At 39.5% G+C, this 20,055-nt stretch overlaps 1 protein-coding gene across 1 annotated transcript in view; it reads right to left on the minus strand.

Annotated features, from left to right (window-relative positions):
• The window catches only part of lamc3 (laminin, gamma 3), a 98,681-nt gene extending 79,819 nt beyond the window's left edge, over positions 1–18,862 (minus strand). Inside the window, exons 1-2 of the mRNA XM_039780503.1 lie at positions 18,242–18,862; positions 9,312–9,616 (exon numbers count right to left, since the gene is read on the minus strand). Coding sequence (XP_039636437.1) covers positions 9,312–9,616; positions 18,242–18,629 — 693 coding nt within the window. The 5' untranslated portion in view covers positions 18,630–18,862. The remainder of the gene's footprint in view (positions 1–9,311; positions 9,617–18,241) is intronic.
• Between the last annotated feature and the right edge of the window lie 1,193 nt (positions 18,863–20,055).

The raw sequence follows: 20,055 nt of genomic DNA on the forward strand, positions 1-20,055 counted from the left end.
CGGTAAATCTGCAAAGGGATTAAAATGCTAATAAAACAGGCAGGATGCAATTCCTGTTTTAAGCCTCATGAAATATGCATGGTTCTGTGTGAGCCATATGCAGAGGAAACGGCACGCTGACATGCCACAGAGAAGACCAAAGATCATTTTATGCTCTGTTGACAATCTGTATCTAAAGACTGTAATTTTAACCCCTGATACAAATGCCTGATCTCACTGCAAGAAAAGACAATTGATTAATTTAAAGTGCTGATATTATGATCATTTTCAGGTGAATAATTGTATTTAGAGGTTATATCAGAATAGGTTAACATGGTTTAATAAAAAAAAACAAAACTCCATATTTTTGTTGTACTGCACATTGCTGCAGCTCCTCTTTTCACCCTGTGTGTTGAGCTCTCTGTTTTAGCTACAGAGTGACGCATCTCACTTCTGTTCCAGCTTTTTTGGGAGTCGCACATGCACAGTAACTAGTTAAGTACTGCTAGCTAGTCAGAAGCAGAGTATGAGGGTGTGCCACGCTAGCAGCTAGGCGAGCATTATAACGTGTGTTACAAAGTGACGCACATTCGTCACGGAAGTAAAGGCTGGACTACAATAGAGCTGTTTGGAGCAGTTTGGGAACAGTGTTTTCTCTGGAAGATGGTAAGTCCCTTTGGGGTGGACTTTGGGCTTTTTCACTTTGTAAACCTATAACATGCACAAAAAAGATATATAACACAATAAAGGAAAGGGAAAAAGGTAAAAAGCATAATATGAGCACTTTAAAATTTCTATGAAGAGAAATTCCTTAAGTGATCTGTCCACACTAATAAAAAGCACTTTGAAAATATATGTTTATCAGAGAAGTGGCTTTTTCAGTCTAGATTTAATGTCCCTCTGTGCAACTGCACACTGGAATTTAAAATGCATCCCTTTTTTATGGTCTACAGTGTCAGTCAGATGCACAAAATACAGTAGGCTATGGCCTCTTTTGTACCTCCGGGGTATGATTTTACTACATTAGCTGGCTCACTGCTCATTTCTATAGAAACGAAATATTGCTACAAACAACGCAGAAAAACTGCATAATAAGTGCTTGGGGCATTTACTCTGATTACATCAACTTCATGTAAAAACACATTCAGCCTGAGCAACCGCATTCACAAAATCAGAGGCTTGTTTTATAGATGTGTTTTTCATAGAGGCTAATCAGTGTACAATCACAACACTGACATTTTTCCTACTTCTCTTCCGTTTGCGTGAGACTTCTTCGGGGTTTGCTTTCTGAGGAAAAATAAAAGAGTTCAATCCCAGACACCTAACCGCAGGGTATTAAGAGTGTTCTCTAGCTCTTTTTCCTCAATATAACGTGAGAAAAGCTCAAGTCATAACCGCTACAATGTGTGATCATCACATGTGGCTCATTGAAAGTAGAAAAGATGCATAAAATGGTGCCAAAAATCTGACACTTATCTGATGTTTTTTTTTTTTTTTAACCATTAAACTATATTAGCCATACAAAAATCTCGCAGTCAGCCAATGTCACCTGCTAATGGAAATATAATCATATTCACACAATGTTTGAAATAATGAAGAGGTATCTGAGGCTGAAGGACTTTTTCAGGGAGCGTGATAGATTGCTGCCAGTGTTCTATTTAGCAAGATTGCCAGACCTATAGGCAACAGATGTGCACTTGATATGTGGACTAACATAATAATAAGATTCACAAGAACATGTTGATACTGTGACATAATTAAAGTATCATATTGTTTTCTTGGAGTTCTGGATTCAGAAGACTAAGTAATGGTTAGGCATAGCAGTGCTTTGAGCTAAATGCTAACATCAGCATGCTGACAATGCTATCATGCTGATCTAGTCTATCTATATATCCACGACGTTCCACTTCCGGGATTGGTCCGTTGCCACCTGAAATTCCGCCGGATGTCACTCTTTACGGCCGGATGTACGTTACCTTACGCTTTCTTTGTGTTGCAATTTTAAACTCCGGTCAATGTATGAGGACTATGGTTAACTGCTCCTCAGATCTCTGCAGGGTAAATCCAGACAGCTAGCTAGACTATCTGTCCAATCTGAGATTTCTGTTGCACGACTAAAACAACCTTTGAACGTACACATGTTCTATCAAGTTCCTTCCCGAGGCTATTATGCAGCGGCACCAGGGCTCTGTCAGGTGCTTAGCGCCACCCAAGACGATGGTGATTGGTTTAAAGAAATGCCAATAAACCAGGGCACATTTTGCTCCCATTCCGTAATGCTGTGTGGACTAGCCAGGCCCTCCTCCACAGCGCTGTGGAGATAGGTCTGGCAATGTGAGACTATGCTGATGTAAAGCAGGACACATTTACCAGGTTCGCCAGTGTAGTTTATAGCCAGTTATTGTGCTAACATTTGCTGCTAATTCTTACTAAACACATCAGCTGAGGCTGATGGCAATGTCAATATTTTAGGAAAATATTTGTTCCACGTAAACCAAAGTATTGGATAAATTAGAAATTTGATTTTTGAACATGTGCATCACATTGCCCCCCCATACCTGACAGAACTGTTTAGGTGGGCTTCACCACCGGCCCCTAATGGTCGCACGAGGTCAGCAGCAAAGGCTCTGGAGAGGGCAGCACCAACATGTCCTGGAAATCCCTGCAGCCACAAATGCTGCATTCGAGAGCAGCCTGCAGTGCTGTGGTGGTGACACTATCTATGATCAGCTGGACAGGTCTACAAGGGCTCAAACATAGCCTACAGGCTTTCAAAGGGAAAATAAAATATATATATATTTTTGTCTTATTGTTTCCAATATACAGTATGCACTAACAAGCATGCAACCGAGAGAATTACTCTGGTAAAATAATGTAATATTTATTGTTTACACTACAGAAAAAAAACCTTTTTGAATTTGTGTAAGGGGTTATATTTATTGTTAAACACCAATAGCTATTATAACCTTGCATGCACTTCCCTCCCTGTTTCCCTCTCCTCCATCCTCTTATATTCAAGAAATAGTGCTGTTGTGGGAATTATATTTTCAGAGTGCTTCTCTCAATCCCAACCCTTGTATTGACTTGCTCATTTTCATCTTGCTTTTCTAGTATTTGTAGCTCAAGTGGGAACCAGTATGTCACCATTAAAGTAGAGTATGCCCCACCGTCCTTTTTTTGATGATTCACTGCGTGGAAAAGAATATTCTTTTACATTCCACCGGCTTTGTTTTTGCATCAAAGAGGATGGCCGATGCGTTTTTGTCTTAGCTCACTACACCCGTTTGTCCCATCACCCTTAAAATAGAGGGGGAATGAGAGATTAAATGAAAGAAATGGTGCAATTGATCCACCTTTTATTCTAATGGGAGAACAGATCACAGTCAATTATGGGTCTTCTCATCTTGTTGTTTAAGAAGAAGGCAGAGAGGGAGAGGTGGAGTGAAGGAGAAGGGGTGTTTGGCAGGTCTGTTGAGAGATTTGCCACCCAATCTATGTATTCTTGGCTTATATTGATCCCCCACAGCTTTATAATCAGTGGGTCGATCCAAATACTGAAAATACAGCCAACAACACCATCGGTAGCCAGGTTTTAATGTAACTAAGGCCTCCTCACTGATCACCCACCCACCCTTATGTCTTTCTTTCTTTACATGGCCTCACCATGAAAATAATATCATCTAGTTGTTAAAATGAAAGTTGCACACCTGCAGTAATAGCAACTATTTGATGTAATTAAAGCAAGATTATATAACAACCTGCCTAAATGGTAATTTATGTTGTTTTGTGTAAATGTTTTACCATTGCTAAGTTTCCACAACAGCGGCCATTAATTCAATAATATTGTGTATTCAGTAATAATAAACCATTCAGTAATATTAATGTTTTATGTTTACTTCAGTAGTTCTTAAATCTGATGCATTAAACACATTAAGTTGTTAAAAAATGAAATATTTTTATTTTATGAGTGACAGCAGCTTCCACATCTGAATATATAAAATCTGATATGGCGTTTTGATAGTGATCTTAATTACTTTGTAGACAGAAAATAAACTATTAAAGACTTTATGGTAGTGATTTATGTCATTTTACCTCAGGAAAGATTTCATGTCCTGGGATGGATAATATTACATGATGTTTAGTGTATAGAATTATTTCTATACTACCACCTGTAGAATTGAATTAGCTTCAGGCAGGCATGTGCATTTAAACCTAGTTATTTTTATACAGAATACAGTACTGTTGAGCTTTCCCCCCAATTTTCCCCCCAATTCATAGATTTGTTTCCATCCAGCTGTTCACAGTGGTTCCACATACACAGAACAACAGGAATGATCACATTCACAGAGATGTTGACTGGGTGAGGAACAGACACCAAAATCAGAAGCTGCTGTTGCTGTTCCTCATTCAGAGAGTGAAATCTGTGATGCTGCTGACCTGGACAAGGAGACACAGGGACAAGCTGGAGCTTTGGACGGAGGGACCAACACACCTGGGAATCAAACTGTCCTAGATAAACAAACTTTTTGGATGAGTCCTCTGAAGTGTAAAAAGCAAAACCAGTTCAAAAGCCCGAGTCATAAGGGTGATTATTGGAACAGCATTCCCCCTCTCTGAAGCCAGAAAAAGAAGAGGTGTTGTGTTGCTACCATTTAAGTGCTTTTAGATCCACTGAAAACTCTAATTTGAAGTCACTGAAGTCTATCAAAGGTTCAACCGGTATAAGGTGCGCATCCATGTCAACGTTGATGAGATATTTCAGTCTGAACAAAAGTTTTGCACCGACCAGACGACATTGCCATGCCCAAAGCAACAGCACTGCTGGGCTAAGATATTTTGATAATCTGTTGTGTAGAACATTAACAGCATATTCCTTCATTAATATAAAAACATATTTATCATTTACCTTCAAAATCCACATGAACCACTCTTCACATCAGCATTAGGATCCACTGCGGTGTGCAGTGGATCCTAATGCTGATGTAATTTCAAAAGTGACATTATGTCACTTTTGAAATTGGTTAGCCTGTTACACTAGTAATTTCCTCACAAGCAATGTAGCATTTAGAAGGCAATTTTTTTTAAAAGGAGTCCAGTGCAGTGCTCACTCCACATACAACGCTACACTAAATCACTTCCAGCAAATTTCCCGGAGCACAATGAGGGCAAAACAGCATCACCGATCTCTTTTAACCGAATATCTGGTCCAGCTCAGCTATAAACACAAAAACACTGAAACCGTCAGCATGCCATTCACCACCGAGCCTGTTTGTAACCGTATCGACGGCTATCGACGTTATCTTCACTGTGATAAATTCTGTGTTTGGAGAATTGCATGCCACCTCGTGAATTATGTGACAGCAACACAAACTGAACATTGTTTCTGTGGAAAGGTAAAAAAAATTAACAAACCACTTAGCGTAAACAAGTAAAACGACTTCAGTTATATTTGCCATCAATAGTAACCCAGTCCAGTTAGTTTGGGCAAGTTTTCTTTTTCTTTCTAGACTTGTAACTGCACCCAGGTCATTACAGATTAAGGCAAGTGTCCACCACCCTGACCACAATGCCCTTTCTTCCTATCACGCTATTGCTGACTACTCTCAGACTACCTGTTTCTGCCCATGCCTAATCCTTAATCCCACATAATCCTTTCATAGTGAGAAGATGTATTTATTTCTCGCTCTGTCCATGCATGGAGCATGCATTTCCAACTGAAAACATAATGCTCACTTCACAAAATGTTAGCAGAGCAGACTCAATCCTGTATGTCCTACAAACCTAGACTCCAGTTTGCTATTGTCCCAGTCTGCCAGAGTCCAGAATTGTATAACAGATATATAGAGAGGCCAAAATAGCACAGTGGTAGAAGACTGGTGGGAAGAGATTAATCAGAAAAGGACAGTTTAATAATCTCTGAACTAGAAAACCAGGCTGCTGCTACCTTTCCTTGTAAGCATTTTATAACTCTTTTGCACACACACAAAAAAAAAGTAAAAATACCAGCACAGGAGGTGAAGGAAGCAAAGTAATACACACATGCAGAGAATAATGGGATGGAGGGAGAACATCCTTCTGCTCGTGGAAACTTCTAGAGAGGTCTTTTTTCTTTAGAGTGGGTTAAGTGGCTTTTGCTAAGACATATTTTCATTAACTCTCCTTTCTTTGTTGTTCTAGCAAGACAGATGAGTAGATCCTGTCCTGCGTGCTCTTTCATGCGGCCGTACTGATGTCGCCTTACTGACAGTAGCCTGCCCCACAATGTGCACAACCCATAGCAACACTAAAGCTAATCTAATGGTGCATTTCGGTTCTATTTTCACCCGTAGACGCAAGGGAATGTCTCATAGCAGAGATGAGGAGAAAATGTCTTTATCCTGTTCCTCAGTGCAGCTTAGCGTATGCTTGAGAGTTGATGTGGCTTCAACCACTGCTGTCTTTCCATCCTCCATGTTTTCCCAGTTTAAAATGGGATCACACTTAAGGAAAGCTGTCTCTTTCTACTCAGTAGGAGGTTGCAGAGATCTTACCCATTCAAAGTGCCCTGGTTAATGGGAGGGAAGGTTTTATGAGAAGACAGCATCCTCCACAGAAAGTATTTGTTTGTGTTAGGGTGGCGAGGGTGGGGTAAAAGTATGTGTGCAAGCAGAGATACCATATGTAGCCCTAACAGCTTGTCAGCTGCATCACACTGCTTTTGAAATCATTGTCACAACAAATCAGTTACAAACTATTAGAATCAGCTGATGTGCTGTGTGTTTCTGTAAGATTAAGTAGCTTTTATTCATCATGCCACAATTTAATTTCAAATCTAACCTCCATATATATATACACACACATACACATACATATACATATATATATATATATATATATATATATATATATATATATATATATATATATATATATATATATATTTAAAAACTGCTTTTTATTCACAAACTAAATATAATTTTTTAAAGAGAATGACAAAATATCCAAGTACACTAGCGATGGCAGACAAAAAGCTATTTATCTGCTCTGAGACAGGCTCCAGTTTGCTTCAGCAGTTTTTCATTGAACATTGCTTTTAGAGATTTGAAACACCATACAACATATTTCATAGTTGAGTTTAAAAAAAAAAAAAAAGAGAGAAATATTGGGATTTGGGTGTGCTAGAGCTAAATCATCTTTAAATTGACTAATATACCGTAAACCGCAAATATACTGAGAGGCAGAGCAATACACATCCTCCAAAAATCCCCTCATTGTTAATTAATTAAGTTTTGGAAGATGGTTACTTTCTTTGGGAGTGGGTTATGGTTATGCAGGGTTACACTGCATATCCTCCACACATCCTCCAAAAGACACCCTTACTCTTCTTATTTAATGATGTTGAGGAGGACAGCTTCCTTTACAGGGGTGGTAGTCTTGTATTGCCAGACCTATTTCCTCACAACATTTCAGGAGAAAGGTCAAACAGAAGAAGATGTTATCATTAGCTAACATGAGGGGGGCATGACTGTGGACTGATATAGGATATAGTTCCTGAAATAAATGTGGTGGGGTTGTTGTTTTTTGTTGTTTTTGTTGTAGAGACGGGAAATAAAAATAGTAACATGCAGATACCACTGTAAGGGACAGTGGAGAGAAGCTAAATGCAGAATGAAAACACGCAGGCAGTGGGAGCCCTACAGTATACTGTATGTCCACATCCTGTGAAACAGGTTTTGGAGGTGGTTTTGGGACTTTTACTAAGAAACTATAACTTTGATTTTGAATGAGGGGTCATTCAGCTCCTGCTGGGGTCATTTACATTGTCTTATTGCTGTTGCCTCCAGTCTACTAGAAATTACTTTAATATTTAGCTACTTATTTGCAACAGCAAAAACTTGAATCACATTTTTCGCAAACATATTTTTGAATGAACGTATATAAACTGCTCGTCATCCAGAATCGTGTTCTTGGTCCAATATTGAAAAACTCCACAGTGAATTGAAGTAGAAAACAGGATGTTGAAAGAGAATGTTTGCCTTCCTTATCTCTTTTTATCTATTTTCTTTATACTTCATACTGTGAACATTTTCGCATTCCCTGGTCAATATTTTGTACATTCCTGTACAAAACAGTACAGCGCTTTCATTAAAAACAGATTGTAGTCTATATATATAATTCATCAATTTAGATAGAGATTTGCCTGCTTACAACATCACTTTTCTTTGAAGATGGACCATCTTCATTTCATATCCTGATCTATATTTCTGGCCATACATACACGTTTCATCTGCTTCCAATTGGAGGTATTATTACTGCATGTATCGTCATAATATATCCTCCATCAGTGGATGGTAAGTCTGCTCTAATAAGCTAACTTACTTAATTTGTTGTGACAAAGTTACTTTTACAGTACATTGTGGATGATTATAACTTACTGTAAGCAATGCTGAGACCTAAAAATAAACACATATTCACGCATATGACAGCTATAGGTCCTATAAGTGTGTATATATATATATATATATATATATATATATGTATATATATATATATATATATATATATATATATCATCAATGTTGTTATGAGCTAACATTAGATTCCCCTCAGCTGTTTTGAAAAAAGGCTTGAAGGCATGTATGTAAATGTGTATAGCTACAGTATGTTTGTTTGTGTAAAAGTGTACGTTTAAAGTAGTGGTCAGGAAACATTAGTTGTATGGCACTGTTACAACATGTTGTCTATGTGATGAGAGCAGCCCTTGTTACTACAGGTAAATAATAACCCTTTTTTTGAAGAGGTTGTTCACATTGTAAAACTGATTTTTTTATATTGGAAAGGTCAAGACTAACATAACATCCATTATGGATTGGCATTAAGTTTTAGAAATGTAGGTGCTACATTAAAGAGATGCGAAAACAGTTGTCTTTTTTTTTAAGAATAATTTTTTGTGCTTTTTTTTTGCCTTTGTTGGATAGGACAGCTGAAAATGTGAAAAAGGAAGAGAGAGAGGGGGATGACATACAGCCAAGGGCCCCAGGTTGGAATCGAACCCGGACCACTGCGTTAAAGGACTGTGCCTTAGTACATGGGTCTCTTATTCAACTAGGTGAGCTACCAGGGCACCTTAGCTGTCTCTTAGAAATGTTTATTTTGCATGAATTACTTTTTCAAATGTGTTTGTACCTGATTTTCTTTCCCTTGCTATTTATATATATTGTGTTAGTTGTGAGTGATCTTATTGCAAAATCACTTTGAGTGGAGCTAATATTAGCCATATAAATGAAAATATGTGAAAAAAGAACCATAGCTATAACATGCATATAAATATACACGACACAATGTGCCCTCACCTTCAACACCACGCTTTGGTCAAAGTTGTATGCACTGGGCCTTCCCTCCAGGGTGGAAAAAGCCACGTTTCCTCCAGTGAGGGGAGAGATATCACTGAACTCATCTGTACATAAAGCAGTCCTCTCATCATCTCCTGGGCGTATGTAACCCTTAGCATCCTTCCCATAGGTCTTCCTACAAGAGGCGCTGTAATACTGGTAAGGCAACCAGGGTCCATCCTCTTCCGTGCGCTTGTAGATGGCGAAGCTCTCTGGCCGACTGGTGTAGAATTTCAATCGTATATAGGTTATCTCAAAAGCCTTCCCTGTGGAAAAACAGATATGATTAGCTTTGAATGGAATCATTGAAGGAATTACTGCTGGAACTACATCTATTGTAGTTACACAGTTAGATCAGGGCTGGTTATGTAAGAGACAAATACTGTAGGGTGATAGTGTAGGGCCCAAGAGCAATGAAGAAAAAAACATAATTGCATTATAGAAAGAAGGAAAACAATGGGGGATTGGCTTAATTTCCCGTGGCTCTATGTAGGGTAAATGAATGTCATTCCTGCAGGAGTAGAAGAATACCCAGGATTATTTTCTCATTATCCAGATCATAGCGGGCCCCAGTAGTAAAACATAGGTCAAAGGGATAACTGTATGATAACTGTAGGACAGAATGATGTGCAAAATCACAGGGGAAAGTGCATGCAAGTGTATTGTCAAATCCCCGGTAAGAATGTAAGTCTGGTGCAACATCTGAGGTGCAATGACAGAAAGGGGACTGATCTAATCAATAGAGGAGTGCATAAAATTAAACACATCATTCATTGACTGAGTAATAATATCTAATGCAAGGTTTTAGTGGTACATCAGCCATTTAGTGGCATGGGAGAAACAGAGAGAAAGAGAGGTGAGACTTTCACAGATTTGTATTCCCCCTAAAACTGTGATTCCACTTTCAATCTGTGAAAAAGGAAAATGGGTTTCAGAGCACAATCTCATCTAGAAGAAGATCCGCAGCGAACGGGGAGATATACCGTACCCAGATTTCCATTTGAGTTGGTGTTGGGGGATTTAGCAGATCCGACTAAGTTGCGCTGTAATTGGTGTTGCATTGTAACTGAAGAAATGTCTGTAAAGTAATTTTTGAAGGTGCATAATAAGTGGAGGGATGAGACTCCGAGGTACGTGTTTAATTAAATGAGAGGAAAGGTTAGGAAAGAATGCTATTTGGCATCTTTTGTGCATATTGCATATTCATATGTCTTGAATTAATGATGGTGACTTTTTTTAAGATGAGTTTTTTGGGGCTTTTATGGCCTTTAATTGATAGGATAGCTTGAAGACAGGGATTGGGAGAGGGAGGGGGGACGACATGCAGCAAGGGTCCACGGGTCGGATTCGAACCCGGGCCATGGCCAAGGACTAAGCCTACATGGAGCGCATACTTTACTGGGTGAGCTCAAGGTCGCCCCAATGGGTGATTTTTTTGATAATGTTTCCTGTAAGGAAACTAAGGTGGGAAAGTCATGGATTTTTCTAACATAGCTGTTGTCCTTATTTGGTTGTGTAGGAAAGACACCTGCTTCTCTAATCTCAGAGCAAACAGAGAATCAATGCTTCTTTTTGATTGAGTGGTGTCATTTCCTCCTATTGTTTACTCACTTTGGACACTTACAATAATCTTGGAGCGATATCAGGGAGGCTTGCAGAGTTATACTTCGTGGATATACTGTACACACACATTCAGAATCTGCCAAATGTTGTGCAGCTTTACAGGGGATTAACTGGGCAGACACAAACTGAAGTCATAATGAGACCAGAATGAGAAGTAACATGTAGAAACTCTTAACAGGCTTCTTCATTGCACTCGGTTTTGTTTTTTTCTTTCTACATCATTAGATACTAAGTTGCAGCCGCTCTGCACATTCATAGAAGGATGCCATCCGTTGGTACAGCCATAATGACATCTGTTGCTTTTCTCTGCTGAGTCATATGTAGGCCTTTCTGTCTCTTGTCTCTGCAGCAATCTCTAATGGTATCTTTCCTTTAGGAGCCCTAAGATCATTTAGCTTTCATTTACTCCCTGCATGAGGTGAGCTCAGCCCTGCAGGGACTGAGGCGAACACATAAAAGAGGCAGAAGATGAAACATTTGTTGGATATCCCGTGATGAAATGCAGACTAATTGCAAAGGATATTTGTACGTTGTTTTGCATCATGTTTAATGATTCGCGAGTCATCCTCTTTCAAGAGTGCATACTTTGTATTCATTAGAGTTTATGTGGGCACAACAGAGGAGGATTTTAGCTTTTCAATCTTAACCAAGCAAAGTAACATATAACACAAAATAGATCAAATACACCCTAAGATAGTATTCACACATCTATTTTCAGTTTGGAAAGCTCAGTTTGAAGCAGAAGTATCTCTTTGTTTGCCAAGCAAAAGGTCATTGGGCACTGAAAATGAAGACGTTTGGAAACCTAGTAACAGCCTGGTGGGACTTTACAGGGCTGATCCAGAATCTTGTGGCATCACAAATCCAACCAAAGTTGTTCATGTTGCGCACAAGCATATAAATGAAATGACTATTTGGACACAGACTTTAAGAGTAAAGGCTGGGAGCTGCACAGTATAGTATCTGACCTTACTCTGAGTCATGTCAATTTAACACAGCTGCTCTCGTCTGCCCAGACTGAGACTAAACTCACCACAAGTGCTGTAGGCTCAATATTTACAATCTGTTTACTCCAAGCTGAGATTTTTGTGATCAGCAAATACACGGATGAGTGGATTTATCTTCCGATCATGCTGCGTCTCACAGTTTACGAATGAAATTAGAATAGAATAGCCTCTTACAGAGAACTGGGTCTCATATGCACGCCAATATTCTGGCTGTGAGAGCGTCATGCCATGCCAACTGTGGCAGACTTTTATCATTGTTTTACATCTGAGACAGGATGTTGCTGGTCTTTGACAGCACTGAATGAGAACCAGCTGCATACTTCAATGTGTGTGTATCTCACAAAGTCTTTGTCTGTGGGAAAAACCTGACCCCAATTCCTTACCAGCAAACCGCCCAGCATTTTCTTTTTTTTTCCCCCTTCTTCCTCATTATGTTTTGTTTACTCCCCTTGAAGCGGCCCAACTCCCCATCTTTCTACTCTTCCACAGACCCACTCTGACCTGGCTGCAATGTGTCTCTACATCCTACTGCCGGTGTTTATCATCCCAGCATTGGCCTGGATTTCCTTCAGAGAGAGCTTGTTTGGTTTGGAAAGGCAAAAGACACCCCCCACTAGCATCCCAGATGGGTCACAAAGCTTTTATATGGACCAAAGGGATGCCACACATCCCAAATTTAGGGATATTCAGTTTCATGAAATGGTGTTATGAAAACATAATCATCCTTCTTTTAAGATTGCTAGAATAATTCAAAGGCAACAGGTCTAGAAAAACACATTGGGAGTAGTGCAGAAAGGAGCAAAGGTCAATTTAGTCTGAGGGAGACAGACATGTGGGTGTTTGGATTGTTTAAAGAATAACAACCCATCCAGACAACGCAGAACATACTTCTGTAGCAGCAACACTGCTGCCTTTCTCCAGGAAAAGAACTAAAACTACACAACAAAGCCTAAAAACACACAGAGACATCTACTTGCTATTGGAAATCAATATTCTCCATTTGGTGGAGGCACTTCTTGCTTTCAGAGCACGTGATATAACAGTTCATCTACGGTCAAGCTCTGACATTTTAAACTTCTGTCATCATTTTGTCCCTGTCTCTTGTTCCATTGAAGCTGAGCCTTTTCATGGGGAGCGCCCACTCCACCTACAGAGGCGGAGGGAGGAAATCTGACCTGTCAAGGAAATTTCTAGCGTTTGAACAGGAACTGTCTTCACTGACTGATTGCTCGAAGTCCAAATACACATACCGGTAGTTCTGTGATTCTCAGTGCTGACACACAGCGCTGTGGGTACTGTCTATGCTGTGGAGCTAGCTAGGTCTGGCAATACGAGACAGAAGTGGTGATTCTAACCTTAGCTAATAGCGGCTGTAACGTTAGCTAATCAAAAGTGACACAGCAGAATTATCACCTGACTCTGAAGTCCCCCCTGCTTAGCTATAGCATCTTTAAGCTCCTACAGTTTTTAACTTGCAACAATTAGCTAGCTAGTAGCTAACTGTGTTGGTTCACTCACAGCGGCCACAAATAGCAGCTGTTTTTTAGCTAAAACCCACCGTTTGCAAGTTAAACCGCAGCTGCGGATTGACAGAGCAGATTTGGCTAACGTTACTAACTTTAGCTAGTTAACGTCGTGGTGTTTTGTTAGCATTGGGCCGCTAATAAAGAACCATTTCCTTCAGGAGTTGGTGGAGATACAACAAAAAAAGTTAAAAGAGAGTTAATATTGGACTTACATTCGCTAAAAACAAGTCTCCAAACGAATGATAATGTCGCTCCGTAAACGTTGTGTGTGTAAATTGTCAACTGTTTGCTAACAAACTCGCCGTATCAGCTTGCAAGGTAATATGTGCGTGTAGTTTACAGACTTATAACAGTTACTCTACTTACTTGTAGGCTATAGTCGTAGCTGGAGAGGGTCCACAGACATGAATTTCCATCCATCCCCCAGTTACCGCACACACTCACACAAATTTGAGTTGTCAATCAAAAATTGGGCAGGAATTCCTGTATTCTTTTTCTAGTTTTCCATCTATAGGCCTACAGGAACATACCTGTTAGCTATAAACCGTCTATGGTCTTCTTACCACACAATAACTTGAGAAAAATTAAAGACTTAACAATGCTCACTAATAGATTACCTCCTTTATTCAGCAAGTGTATAGGCTACTTTCTGGAAGTTGATTTTCATACTGTGAGTATATGTTTTTCAAGCACATGGTAGGCTACAGCTTTATGAACACTGCTGAGTTCTATTGATTTTGTTAAAATATTTAGAATTTTGGACATCATCCATTTTGGCATTTGCAAAGCCAGAGGAGATTAATACCGAAGAGAGAACAGATTTAACAGCACAAGAATGCTGCTTTCCACCTCTAACTGAGAATAAATTAAATGTATTAAATGTAGGCCTACTCTTAGGCAGAAATACTATGTTCCATTAGTATTTAATTAGTATACATTTAGTTAAATAAAAAGGGGGCCCAGAGCTATACTCTTCGGGGGGCCCAACTACCTATGTTCGCCCTTGCTGAGACCCTCTATTACATACACACACACACACACACACACAGACACACATAGCTCAGCAAATAAATGGAAGTGGGAAAGGTAATTTCATAGAAAGATTTGTATTAATGCTTTGTAACATAATTCGCCACAATTTAATTCAGTTAAAGTGACAAATGTGGTCTGATGCTTTATTTCAGCAGTTTCGCACAGCATGGTAATGGGATAATGATGCTAATGGCTCTAGCTGGTCTCATACAATTTTGTGAAATGAGAAATGTGTTCAAATGCAAATATGTACGCAGTGTACAAAAAGTGAGTCAAATGCATTCGCTCAAAGGAAAAGAGTGCATGAAGGAGGCAATCCCAAACACTTGTATTACTAACAGGAATAATGCAGTGTGATGAAAAAAAAATTAAAAAAGGTGCATGGTTACATTATGGTAGTTGCTTTAAACTGTGAAGATCCAGGTTCAGTTCCAAGTAAAATGACGTTTAATTATTTGAGCTGATGGTTTTCACATTTTACCATGACTAAATCCTAACACCAAACATTTATCTTAACTGATCTTACCATAACCAACCATTTACCCAGCCTAAACCTATCAAATTCCACAACCAGCAAAGTACAAACCTTCATAAACGGATGCATGAGAAAAATTCTGAAAATCCATTGGCCAGACAAGATCTCAAATGAAGACCTGTGGACGAGGACAAAGCAAACACCAGCTAGAGAAGAAATTGGACAAAGAAGATGGCGATGGATTGGGCACACCCTTCGTAAACCAATGTTGAATACCACCAGACAGGCTCTGATGTGGAACCCCCAGGGGAAGAGAAAGAGAGGTCGGCCTAGAAACACCTGGCAAAGGGAGTTTCAGACAGACATCAAAAAGATGGGATATACCTGGTCACAGATAGAAAAGAAAGCCAGCGGCCAAGTTCTCTGGAGGTCATTTGTTGACAGCCTATACCCCCCCAAGGGGTGTCAGGCATAAGTAAGTAAACCTATCCTTATCCTAACCACTGGATAGAAATTATTCTAATTGAATGATTCTTCCACATAATCTACCTCATGCTGGAAAAACATTATGTTTCCATAATTTGTACAAACAACAAGTTAATTTGTCTTTAAGAGTGGGGCTAATTTTACAAACTATCATAACATATTGCAATTATGAGCCACAAATTTTTCACAAATCATTAAGCTCTCCTTTTTTCCACACTTAATCAACAATGCATTTGTGCCTTCTGTATAAGTTGTATCAATTAAAACCACTGCAAATGGAAAAGGCAAAACAATAAGTCTTTCTCAATTGGTACAATAGTTGTATATTTTCCTGAAAAGTTCTACCATTGATGTTGCTGGTTTAATCTGATCCAGCTAAGACAAGTTGTTTGTTGTTTAGATACTGTAATTTATTGGTTACATTGTGTTTTGATAGTAACAGCAAGTGTTACCTATAGGCATCTGACTACGTTTCAAAAACTCCAAATCCTGTTTAAAATGCACTTCTGAGGGATGTCTCTCCAAAAGTTTCACCAAAGTGAAGGGAAAATTTGTATGATTTCAAGTGACAGTAGACCTGCTGACCAAGTCTCCGGCTATGCAAAAATGACTCTGGCTTGGGGGGGTTAATTAAATGTACCTCTCTGGAAAGTAAGTGTATCTTTTGAATTCCAAATGCATTTTATACACTGTAAAATATTACAGACCCATTTAGTTATGTCCACGTATTTCTTATTTTTAACTGAACGAGCTTATACAAGTTGTCGATTTTGAACTCAACATTATGAGTTTTTGAAAGTTAAACTTGCATTTATTCGTTGGGTTGACTATTTAAAAAACTGTATGTGTTGATTCAACTTAGGTATGTAAGTTAAGTTATCAACCAATTGCAGTCAGGACTGCAACTGGCTGGCCAATTCCCATGATGCAAGGCGGTAAATAGAGTTTTGTTAAAATTGGCTGAAAAGTTTGCAGTTTGTTCGAAATACAAATGTAACTTTATGAATTACGTTTATTAAACGTGTGTTTAGAATGTAGTGTTTTGTTTCCTGGTAATTGTCATTGTTGTGCTGGTTTAAATTTCTAACCATGAGTTAAGTGACTGTTACGTTTGGTAAGAAGAGCTGGAGTATAACGGTGTTAGATGTTGAGCAGTAATAGGCTTTCTTCAGCCATTAATCTGTGGTGTGTCACTTCACTAGCGGCCATTTTATGTCAAGTGACACAAGATCAGCACAGAGGCCGCTATTTTGCACAGGGCCCTGGGGTGGCCCCACTCACGGTATCTCCGCTATAAATGTGGTTATGTTGTTTTAACTTGAAAGTTTGAGTTGAAATAAAGAAGAAAGGTATGTCTGTTATACTAGGCAAGGAAGGTTTCTTGCATTATTAAAGAAAATAAATGATTTGTTTGAACTTAAAGTATGAAGTTAAACCAAGTAATACAATGTTAAATCAACTAAAAGAACAACTTTAACAAAACTAGAACACTGTAGTTACATCAACCTCATTAACTTTAATTTCTAAGTTAAAACAAAGGCAGTCTTTAAGTTGAGTGAACTTCGATTTTCAAGGCAGCAAGAGAACTTGCATTTCCAAGTTAAACTAACATGAAATTTGTTACAGTGTATAAATGCCTGGCTAACTTCAGTTGGTCCTCCTTTTCTTATCGTAGTTTTATTTCCACCAAACTTTTGGCTTTTCGGCAGGTTATCAGCTGCCTATTTCCTGGAATTTCTCTATAAAAAATAGTAAGTGGCTTCTCTTTCATTGACAGTCAGTTGTACAGTATGCTTGTCGTGGTAAGGATTGCTGAGACGAAAACACTGAATTGAGCCTATAGCAGAAGATTCATTTTGAATTTGCAATGTGAAATGTGGATATCAATCTAAAATGGTTACATAAGTAAAGGTTGATTTCTGGACATGGTTCTGGTTCAAGTCATGCTGGAAACATGTTTCTATGTAGACTGTCATGGCTGTATTTCAGTTGAGCTCTGGATTAAGTCATACATACAAAAAAAAGCCTAATCAGCTTGAGTTGGGACAGTATTTATGCAGACAGATCTGGATGGGTTCATCACTAATACCCCATGGTGGTATGTGGGCTGAATGAAAGCAAACTTGGGCCAACACTAAATCATGACTCAGATACTATCCAGGCATGTCAGATGCAAGTGTGTGTCCTCCTTATCCACTTTAAATCCAACAAAATTTTCAGACATGCCCTAGTGGCTATGTGCTCACAAACACTTTAAGTCTAAGCCAAGTCTGGGCCAAAGTGTTTTTCATGAAGATAGCTCAGAGCCACAACAGAGTAATACAAACCATGTGTTGTTAAGCACAGCTGTTTTGTATTAAAGATGTCCCCATCAATGGACTTGCAGTACACAAAATAATGCATCAAGACACATGTGAGAACATGCATTCATCTGAAATCCTATCACTAGACTCTCACCGCTGGAAACCATGTGCATTCAGTAGAGAGCTAAATCTATTACTGATATTCATATTCTATTCCGGCACACAGCAAATGCAGTGCACATGAATAGCTTTCAAGCACTTTAAAATGAAATAGGACATTATATACAACATTATAGAAACAGAGACCATAATCGAACCCTGAGGACACACATGCTTGACCTAGATCACTCAGCCTGGCCACAAACTACAAGTTGAGGAAAGTCAATCTGAAGAATTCTGGGGGTCAGACTGAACTAAGGATGTGCTGCTGTGCTCTTACCCAGGTGGAGGGTGAGGTTGACAGAATTGGGGTGCTGGATACCATAGTACATGGATTGGCTCTGCCACCACGTGGACTCCTCATTCCTGTTGAAGTCTGTCAGGAGGCTGGCATTGTGGCTCAGCTCAGGATCTGATGCGTCACAGTGGTGGCATGAGCGCGTTGAGCCAGTCTGCATGCAGTAGTCCTCAGGTGGGGAGCCGCACACATTTGATGTCACCACAGTGCGATTGAAGGCAATGTTCTCAAACTTGGGCATGCAGCGGCTTGGGGCACCCTGCTCATCATAGCAGGAGTCCATTGCGGCCCAAGCAAGGAGGTGGCTGTGTAGATGAAGGGAGAATAAAAGGGCCAGGGGAAGAGAGCTCAGAGCAAAGGATGAATCCATCTTTAAAAACAATTCAAATTACATTTACACTATGCACACAAACTTTCACACTCAAGCACTCTGATGCAAAGACGCAAACGCATAAAGGCCCTGACGTGAGAGAAGTAATCCAACAACAAAAAATAGGTCCAGTCCGTGAGAGCTTTGTTTGTCTACTCTCTCCGCTCCGTCTCTGTTGAGTCTCCAACATATGTTCTCCCTCTGTGGAGTGGAATGAAGTTTGTGCAGGAACTCCTTTGATCAGGGGCGGCGTGAGACAGACAGAGGAGGGACAGGGGTGGAGGGGCTGGAGGGTAGAAAAAAGTCCATGAAAACTTCTCCACCTGCTGGTCATCACAAGCACCACACCACTATTAGCTTTAAATGTACAGCAGACTTTGGGTAAAATAATCTCATTTGACAGTAAAAACACATTCTATAACATCTTTAAATAATGCTGCAGCTAGGTTGCTCTGGGCATTGAGGCAGTGAGTACCAAAGCACCTGCATTTGCCACTTACAGGAACGCACAATATCATCGATATGATGATAAATGTACTTGGCAGTTGGCCCCACAGCAGGACATTCTGGTAAATGCTGACTGTAGTGATTCACAGTGGAAGACTAGAGGTGCTAAAACTGTCTGGAATATTTCAGCAGGCATGGGTCATCTCCATAAAGGGATGTCGCTCAGGGGAGTTCTGTGACCTAAAGGGACGTATTATTTATATAAATAAAGCAGTAGAGAACTGCACTGCTTTTTCAGCAAGGCCCAGTCACCAAGAAAAGTGAGAACTAGTTTTCATATGCCTGTAATTCATACGGACTGCTCGCGGTCCTATGTAACACATTCACCAGTGTTTGATTCGACTTAGCCATGAATTAAAACTAAAGGTAGGGAAACTATGAGAAGTAATTGTGAATCATCAGCGATTTAAACAGATTGCCTATTGGTGGGATGCTAGGGTGTTAAATATTCCAACAGTTTACAGTGGAAAGTAGAAGCATTTCAGACCATGGTCACCACTCCTGTGCACATCTCATAGTTGATGATTGGATCCTGGTCTGTGTGTTTTAATCAGCTGGTGGTTGCCCCAAACAATTTTGGCCAATCTCAATTCTTTATCCGCATATTGTCCGTAAGTGACAATATGTCTATGCAGGACATACATTATGTAATTGTCACATTGTTCCAACGCTGGGAATTTTTTTTTGCTGAAAAGATATGTGTACGTTTCAAAATAAACATTCATTCCACACTCACCATTGTGCAGAGAAATATGAAGGTGTGTACCTTTTATACTTCAACTATCCAGGTGGCTTCCTGAGTGTCCTTGCTCTACAATTCTGTACACAGTAACAACTACAGTGTCAAAGTGGAATGACAAATCCCACAAGTGACACGTCCAACAAGTGGTTGTGAAGAGCAACAACCAATGATGTGTAA

Source organism: Perca fluviatilis, chromosome 17 (assembly GCF_010015445.1).
Source record: "Perca fluviatilis chromosome 17, GENO_Pfluv_1.0, whole genome shotgun sequence".
Lineage (NCBI taxonomy): Eukaryota > Metazoa > Chordata > Actinopteri > Perciformes > Percidae > Perca > Perca fluviatilis.